At 39.4% G+C, this 9,278-nt stretch overlaps 1 protein-coding gene across 1 annotated transcript; it reads right to left on the bottom strand.

Moving 5' to 3' along the window:
* Window positions 1-1,112: 1,112 nt before the first annotated feature.
* LOC147606596 (uncharacterized) lies at window positions 1,113-9,003 on the bottom strand. Its single transcript, XM_086792237.1, has 4 exons — window positions 8,632-9,003; window positions 8,212-8,547; window positions 1,343-1,393; window positions 1,113-1,229 (listed from the first exon to the last, which is right to left on the bottom strand). Exons 1-4 carry the CDS (start codon window positions 9,001-9,003, stop codon window positions 1,113-1,115), a joined length of 876 nt encoding a protein of 291 aa, XP_086648363.1.
* Between the last annotated feature and the right edge of the window lie 275 nt (window positions 9,004-9,278).

Here is a 9,278-nt window from a genome sequence, read left to right as displayed (position 1 = left end):
TTTTGGCCTAGAGAAAGAAAATCTTTTAGAGAGTGGTAATTCAGTTTTTAAATATTTTTGGATAGAAAAATACCTCATCTTATTAAAATAAGTTCCCCTAAAATAGAAGTTAAAAAAGATTTTCAGAAGGTGCATTAGAAATTAAGTATAATCTGTTCAAGAGGCATTATCCTGGGTGTGAAGATTTTTTTGAAATTTTAAATTAAGGTTCCTATGGACCAATAAGATTCATCCAAGTGTAGGGAGGAGATAAATAGAAGAATAAAAGGAAAATCCCCCAAAAATGAGTAAATACTCACATAAGATGAAGAGTTGACTAAGAACAAGGTTAATAGTTAAAAAAGAGAGATATTTAGGTGAAATGATGCATTTTTGACACCTCAGTATGGGGGAATTCCCCTCATGAAGGAGGTGCCTATTTCACATGCTTGAATGAGTTTTAAACTCCCAAAAAATGAGATATTTTTATCTCTCCTCGCTCGTGTTTCAACTAGATCCAAAAAGTGAGTAAAATTGACCAAAAAATGGTCAAAAATTGACCAAACTGATCTGGAAAATTCTAGAATTAGTTGGCTTAGTTAGAAGCTCACTTTTTCCTATAAATAGAAGCCTTCCCTTTTGTTGAAACTCACTAGTGTTTTGCACTATTACCCTGCCTCTCCCAAGTGCCAAAAACAGTGAATTTTACTCATAATTCATTAGTTTTTGACCTTCCCTCTTCCAAAAGATTGGTGGCCACTCTTGTTTCAAACAAGAGTAGAACCCTCAAACCATCAAGCCAAAGGAAAGCTCTCAAATTATCAATGTAAGTTGGAGATTCTTCTCTTTTCTATTCTTTTTATGGTTTTTTATGCTTTTTGTCTTCTCTAAATTAAAAATGATATTATGCCTCATTGCAAAAAGGCATTCCCCTCTCTTCTCTAGTAAATCCAACCATTCTTTATCCTAGATGAATGATTAACACTACTACATGTTAGCCTAATACCGGCGCTTATACCGACGTCATTGAACGGGGTCTAAAAAAGCCCCGTCATTATAAACGCCGGTATATGCACCGGAAGGACGACGTCGGTATAAGCGTCGGGGAACAATACCGGCGCCTATACCGGTGTTTATACCGACATTTCACCGGCGCTAATACCGACGGCTATACCGGCGTCTATACCGGCAACTATACCAGCACTTATACCGGGTTGTATACCTGCCTCTATACTGACGTTCACCGGCATCTATACCGACGGCAGTACCGGCACGTATACCGGCACATATACCGGTGAATATACCGGCACATATACTGGTGAATATACCGGTGTATATACCGGGGAATATATCGATGCTGTACCAAAAACTTTTTTTTGGACAGAATAGTGTTGCCTGGCTGTTGCTTGGCCGCCTACAATGAACAGGATCAACAACAGCAAACAGACAGTACCATTCTGTCTAAAATAGAGCACAAAAACAACCGTGCTCGTTTTTTTATTTTCCAGATCGATAAACAAGAAATTAAATTAAACATTAATACTCAAGAATGTTTTGATCATATACCATTACATTAGGAACTCAATGGAGTCTTCTTGGGCCCTTTAATTTGGACATTTAGTGAAATGCTTTAAATGCTAATCCATCTTTGACCAAGCCTAGAGGCCTAGTCCTAAAAGCATATATTTGATTTTTCATAAAAATAAAAAAAAATAAAAAAAAGGAGATATTCCTAGATCTGGCCACCTAGGTGACTTTAAAGCTTTGTAATGGGCTGTCAATCATAGCCTGCAGCAACCTTTTCGAACTCCAAACATTCCAAAAATTCGTCACTTTCTTCCCCCCTTTTTTGTGTGTACACCAGATCTCTTTCTCTCTCTAAATCTTCTCTCTAAAAGGCCCTGCACTCCTTATCCATGGAAAAAAGCGTCTTTCTCTACTCCAAAAGCCATAGCTAATAGATCTGTACTCCTAAATGAGCCTTCTCTCTCCAAACCCACAGTAGTAGCCATGGCTTGCAGGGAAGAAGCTTACCATGAGCATTCTCTCTACAGTACTTGGTCCTCTCTCCATAGCTAGCAGGTTTGTACTCCTAAATGAGCCTTCTCTCTCCAAACCCACAGTAGTAGCCATGGCTTGCAAGGAAGAAGCTTACCAGGAGCTTTCTTTCTACAATACTTGGTTCTCTCTCCAAACCCATAGTAGTAGCACAGAAGAACCTTTTCATGAAGTATTCTCTCTCTATATTGCTTAGCAGCCATAGCTTGCACTAAAGAAGCTTCCCATGATGCATTGTCTCCTTTGCATTTTTGTCTCACCATTGCCAACCCTCTCTATGTTTCTTTGGCTCCCTTTCTGGCTTCTTTCTCTATCCACAATGCAGCTCTAGAAAAGCAACCCTCATCTCCATTCTTCCCATTATTTTTTGATACCATATCCTGCTCCTTCCACTCCTATTCAACCCAAGCTTACAAGCCTACTTTCTTGTAGATGGCACTACAAGACATCACCAATAAGCCTTCTAAGATCCGCCTTCAGGTTGATTTGGAGACAGAATACGCAACCCTACGCAGTAGGCATGTTGCACCCAATATTTCATACGATCAGCTTCGAATGCAAGGAGCAAAGGCCATTGATCTTTGGATTGATGGAAATCTTTATCCACCAGATCCAATATCTGGTGCCCCTCCACCATTCAAAAGCATTACAAGTTTTCTTATGTTTGTTGGTGATGGTTTCAATGGGCTTCTTGGCTATTGTAGGAGATTATACATGTTGTGGCTAGATGAGGCAGCTGAAAAGAGGCAAACACAATTTGTCTTTGACCAGATTCAAGCTGCATCGACTAAGCAGATCAATGGTTTGATGCAGAGGATTAAAGAGCTCTCAGAGGAGCTTGAGGTGCAGAAGAATAATCTAGCGGATCGTGTGCGCACAATAAATCAATTTACCAATAATTATGTTCGTCTTCAACACTCCACTCGTAATCTTTGGCGTCGTGTTCACCATTTCACTCACCTTCCCATGGGATATCACGCAAGGCAAAGAAAACGTAAAGCTGTTGGGTTGCTTTCAAAGACATCAGGCGCATGCAAGAGGCGTAAACAAACAACCAGGTAAAAATTTTTGTAGGAATTATAGCAGCTTTGAGAAGCAATTAATGAATAAAGCATCTCTCATGGTTGACCATTGTGATTGTAGGGCTTGTGCAACAGCTATACTAGGATGTAACAACGCTGAGGACAATGTTAATGCCTCCCTTCTTCAGCATGTCCTTCTTCAGGAGAAGGATATTATGGAAATGATAACAGGTTCTGGTAATGATAAGCTGCGGGAGACCCTTCGTCAACATTTCTTGAAGGAAATCAAAGAAATTGTCACCCCCAATATATATGTGACTCACCAGGTATTAGCCAGAAAGGTTACAGAGCAATGTACAGGTCAATGACTTTAGGGTTGCGAGCAAAGGGAGTTATGCAATCCTTGCTTCCAACACTTTATAGCTTACAGATGGCGAAGAAGTGTGCTAATGGTGATATTGCATCCATGTTCGAGGGTGGGTACAAGTGGGTGGAGGATATTATGCCAATGCCAACAATCAAACCCTTTGAATACAATGCATATAACAATGTCTACATTGACATGGAAGTGCTACAAAAAGCAATGATTCAGTACTATGGCCTCACACTTGAAGAGACAGGTGGAAATGCCGTGTTTGTCTTGAAGCTGGATGAATGTCAAGTGGTTAAAGGTCAAAGACTAGAGCGTGTTAGTTTAACCTTGATGAGCCGAGCACTTAGAGGAAGGCCTTTAGAGACCCAAGAGTTGGATGCAACTGAAGACAGCAACAATAGGGGTCAAGGGCATAAGTAAGACTACTACGGCATTCAATCAGAGAAGAACATCTGGTGGCAAGCAGCATGGGTCCTCCCAAAAGAGAACCATGATACCTTGAGGTGGTATTTTGAATGGTCTGGCATTCAACATGTCGTCTCTTGTCAGGTCAATGGTCAGAAGCTTGATGTTCTCGGAATAGGCTGCTTTAACGTTGAATGGCGCTTGGGTGGCGATCTAAAAACCTTAAAGTGTATGTTGGGTTGTAAAAAGGTGCGAATACTATATTCTCATGTGTTTACTGTTGTCATTCCAAGACAGCAGTAGACTCAAGAGTAAAAGGGAAACAACCTAGCAAAGGCAAAAGTCAAAAACAGGTGGGTGCAAAAAAAGCAATCGTTTTTTATGCTGAACAGAGGAAAGGATCAAAGGTATGGCATAATGGCATATTAAGTTGTGACCAGAGTAAGCCACCTAGTCGTGACCAGGAGGACAATGCTTGGAACCCAATCTTGGAAATTCCACTATGTCAAGTGCATGTGTGCACATTACATGCAAGACTCAGGATTTTGGATAAGCTATTGATGCTCCACATAAACTATGTCTGGAACATGGAGCCCAAAGATCGACGAGAAGAGTCAATACGTGCACTAGAGGGTGTACTTTCCTCTATGGGATTACATGCTGGAGCAGTGGTCTTGACAAAGGACAGAAAATCAAACCCTATACAAGACAATCCTAATAAATTTTGCATGGGTGGATCAAAGGCAAGACACTTGCTATCAAACCACTTGGGTTCTCATAGCCACACTGACTTTGAAATTTGGAAGAAGATATGTGATGTCACAACATATCGAGGAAATGATGCCAGGCTTGGCCTAAAACGTGCACATGTTTGGGAGGTGTGTAATAAAATGGTCGATCTTCTAGAGCGACCTCACCTGGATGACCATGGTATTGAGGCACTTAAACAAGCCACTTGTAGATTCACAGAAGAAATGGTCGAGGCATGGGGAGAAACACACATTACTCACTACATGGTAATGTTGTATTTATTGTGTCCTTGTAGTATGTTCTTCATACTGTTTGTTGACTTTTTGTAATTTTCTATGCAGCATATATTGTATGCACATGGGCCATACTTTCTCGATAGATATGGCTCTTTAGCACTTTGGAGCAATCAAGGCATGGAGAAATCACATTACCAAGCAAAGGCCGTGTATTTTAAGGGCACTCGCCATGGTGGTGGCAAAGTCAAGAGTAATGCACTCCATGAAATGTTCAACTGGTTCTATCGCGTTCTGGTTGGCAAAAAAAGGCAGAAAAGTCGCGGTAATTTGTCTCTTAGGCATCAAATAATGAAAACTGTTAATGCAAGAAGAACTGAAGGATACAACAGATCAAATGCTAGGGAGAGACTACGGCAGTGGGTAGCAAGCAAGCGTCGGTGTGGTTCCTCATGGGCTTAAACTCTCTGATTATAATCTTTTTGTGTTTTTAAATTTTCTAAAAGTTTTAAAAAATTATATTTATAGACATATTTAAGTCATTTTTCATTTATAGCCACCACATTTCAATTTCTTCTTTGTGCTCTACTCTCTCTTGCCCTCCCACTATCTCTTGCACTCGTACATACCTAGGCCATGCCAAAAGAACAGGAGCAAGACTTGCGGTTTTTTGATCAACTCGGCCCACTACCTGCTGCTACAGCAAAAAGGACAAGTCTACCTATCGTAACAGAGCAAGAGGCAAAGGAGATGAGAGAAGAAGAGCGCAGGAAGGAGGCCGAAGAAGCGCAATGCAGGAAGGAAGCTGAAGAAGCAGAGCCTAGTAGAGAAGCAGAAGAAGAGCGGCGTCGAAAAGAAGCCAAGGAAGGTCAAGGGCAGCCACCGGAGATTGTTATTGAGGCCGACACCCTAGAACAGCTAGAGGTTATCTTACAGAACAGGGAGGTCGAGCTCTTGTCCTACGGCATCACGAAAGATACCATTGACAAAGAGTTTGCTCTTGTGAGGGCAGCTTGGGAGACAGAAATGCAAAAGAGACAGCAGCCCAAAGAGGACGCAAGGAGGGCAAGCCAAGCATAGCCCCACAGGCAGCCACAACATCCAGACGGCCAGTCAAGAAGTGTGGTAAAAGAATGGAGGGCAAGTTTCAGGACCAACAAGAAGAGGAAGAGTGTGCACAAAAGAAAAACAAGTTCAGGTCTGAACGACCACCGTGGGAGAATCAAAGACCACCACCGCCTCCACCAGTTACAAAGAAGAAGAGAAAATGGAGGTCAGGGACAGTCGCGCTACGAGAGATTAGGAAATATCAGAAAAGCACAGATCTTCTCATCCCCAAGGCACCATTCTCTCGACTGGTGAGAGAAACAATGGAAAAATATTCTGACAGGGTTGACCGCATACAGAGCACAGCTCTTGAAGCTCTTCAAGAAGCTGCTGAAGATATTGTAGTTTCTGTTTTTGAAGACTCAGTGCTGGCTATGGTACATGCCAAGAGAGTTACTTTGAAGCCTGTAGATATGTCCCTAGCCCTACGTCTACGTTTAGAGCGTAGCCTTCTACCTCAATAGGCTAACCCATTTTGTAATTCTCCCTACAAAATTTTGTAATGTTCCCAAATTCCTTTGTAGCTTTTTCACACATTAATGAAAACTTTGTGAGTTGTGTTACATTCTTTGTTGAGTCCATTTTTTTTGTATGCTCAGTGCCAATGAACATTTCATTTAAAAAATATAAAAGCACTATACACACAGGAAAAAACACACACAAACACACACACACACACACACACACACATATATATATATACACACACAAACATATATACACACACATATATATACATATACAAATATATATACATATGCACATATATATATATATGTACACACACACACACACACACACATATATATGAATATTTATATATACAAAAAATGTAGATCCTATAAAGTCAACTAGAGAAACTTATAGAGTGCCTTATGAGCCTCAAGGCAAAAAAAATAAAAAATAAAAATAAAAAATGCCATGTGCGCTACGGCGCGTTAATTGCTAGTTTGACCAGGTCAAAATGGAGATTTACGCGCCGTAGCGCACATGGTATTTTTTTTATTTTTTTTTGATATCTTTGGTCTGGTGAGGCTCATAAGACCATTTAGGTGCCCTAACAGCCCCAAATCTTATATATTTATATAAGATATTATTTATATTTATATATATCTTATAATAGCCTTAAAATCTTATAATATCTTATGTCTTATGTATATATATCCTATATATCTTTTAAATATATATATATATTATATATATATATATATCTTTCAATAGCCCCAGAATCTTTTATATATATATATAGGTGCACACACACACACACATATATATATATACACACACAAACATATATACACACATATATATACATATGCAAATATATATACATATACACATATATATATATGTTTATTTATATATACACAAAAGGTAGATCCTATAAATGCACCTAGAGACCCTTATAGAGTGCCTAATGAGCCTCAAGGCCAAAAAAATTAAAAAAATAAAAAAAATTACCATGTGCGCTACGGCGCGTTAATCGATACTTTGACCAGGTCAAAATGTCGATTTACGCGCCGTAGCGCACATGGTATTTTTTTTATTTTTTTTTGATGTCTGGTCTGGTGAGGCTCATAAGACCCTTTAGGTGCCCTAACAGCCCCAAAATCTTATATATTTATATAAAATATTATATATATGTATATATATCTGATAATAGCCTTAAAATCTTATATATTTATATAAAATATTATATATATGTATATATATCTGATAATAGCCTTAAAATCTTATAATATCTTATGTCTTATATATATATATATCCTATACATCTTTTATATATATATATGTATATATATGTATATATATGTATATATATATCATTCAATAGCCCCAGAATCTTATATATATATAGGTACACACACACACACATATATATATGTATATATATACATATATGTACATATATATATACATATATGTGAGTGTGTTTACATCTATAAATACAATATTTTTTCATACCGCTCTAACCCAATCTCGATTACTTTTTTTAATCACGATCTCAATTAAAATAAATCCTAAACAACCTTTTCTATGAACACATGAACAAAATCTTAAAATTGCGAGGCTTGAAATGGTATATCACAAGTACGCCAAGGAAAATCACAACTTACAATGCACAACAAATAAATTTTATTAAACTTGGAAGAGAAGTTTGCATTACATCTTTTTAATAAGCTTAGGCCAGAAACCAGTCTCTAGAACTCTCTCTCCTGAGCTCTTGGAAGAGCTCAGGAGAGAGAGTTCTAGAGACTGGTTTCTGGCCTACGCTTTGGAATACATCACTCCGCTCATTGATTCCTTGAGCCTGAGAAAGGGCACAATGGCCTAAAACTGAGCCGGGATGGTTGCCCGTGAAGCAATACAAGGCAGCTTCCCTAGCTACCAAAATACATTTATTTATGTTCGAGGCTAAGGGGTTCTCCGACAAGACTGCACTAAGTGCTTTACATTTTAGGAGCTCGGCATAGGCGATCTCTGCATATTCTAAATGAAAAACCCGCACTATGTCGGCTCTGAGGGCAGGTATGTAGTGCCAAAGGGATGCATCTCGACCCTCTGACTTTGGCCGCGTTCCTCCTACGCGCATAGCAAACTTGTCCACTTCAAAAGCAGTCTGTCAACATGTCAATATAGAAGTTAGGAAGCATGAAATGATACAAAAAATAATTTGCTTTACAACTAAGAAGTAAGGACATACCTCAGTTGCATCGTCACTTGCAACTAGTTGCTCATTCGTCAAGTTTATGCTTCCTTGGTCTTGAGCATCGCCAGCAACCAAGGGCATGTGTGGTTCAAAGGCAGCTACGCTCTCATAGAATTGCACTTCTTGCTTTATTTCAACGAGCGCTTTGGCCACTACAACTTCCAAGGTACTGCTACCAATATCATATGCAAGCGCTTTTGTGAGGTTGTCATCTTCAAAAGAGATTTTCACTTTTCCTTTGTCTTGACCCCCAGCATTCACGGCAATAATAGAAAGTGCCTCATCCTCACGAAACCCGAGTGTCTTGGCAATGTCATCCAAAAACAAAAACTCTTTCCCATCAATAATGATTGGATGCAAAGACATGATAACAAGGTCTGGGACCTCCTAGAGTACTTCATCGCCCTCTAGAACTAGGTCTGGAACCTCCTCCGGGTCATTATCTTGTAGAGCCACCAATGCCAATGAGGCCTCCTATTGTTCTGTAACATTCTCTTCCTCATCATGGGCCTCTTGGACCTGCTCCATTAGCTTTACTTTGCCCTTTTCTTTTTCCTTGCCACTTTCTTTCGCCACACCCTCTTGTAACAGAAGGACCAAAACCATGTCCCAGCTTAGGAAAGAAGTGCCGATGTTGCCCA

The sequence above is a fragment of the Cibotium barometz genome, chromosome 57 (assembly GCF_041138505.1).
Source record: "Cibotium barometz isolate CiBa-2024 chromosome 57, ASM4113850v1, whole genome shotgun sequence".
Classification (NCBI taxonomy): domain Eukaryota; kingdom Viridiplantae; phylum Streptophyta; class Polypodiopsida; order Cyatheales; family Cibotiaceae; genus Cibotium; species Cibotium barometz.
The sequence above is the reverse complement of the archived record's forward strand: the minus strand, read 5'-3'. Positions and strand labels throughout refer to the sequence as shown.

Coding starts and splice junctions, on each gene's coding strand:
- LOC147606596 (XM_086792237.1), bottom strand. CDS start 9,003: ATGTCTTTGCATCCAATCATTATTGATGGGAAAGAGTTTTTGTTTTTG. Junction 1,394..8,211: donor GAATCAATGAGCGGAGTGAT/GTATTCCAAAGC, acceptor TGTTCATTGTAG/GCGGCCAAGCAACAGCCAGG. Junction 1,230..1,342: donor TGTCCAAAAAAAAGTTTTTG/GTACAGCATCGA, acceptor CCGTCGGTATAG/ATGCCGGTGAACGTCAGTAT.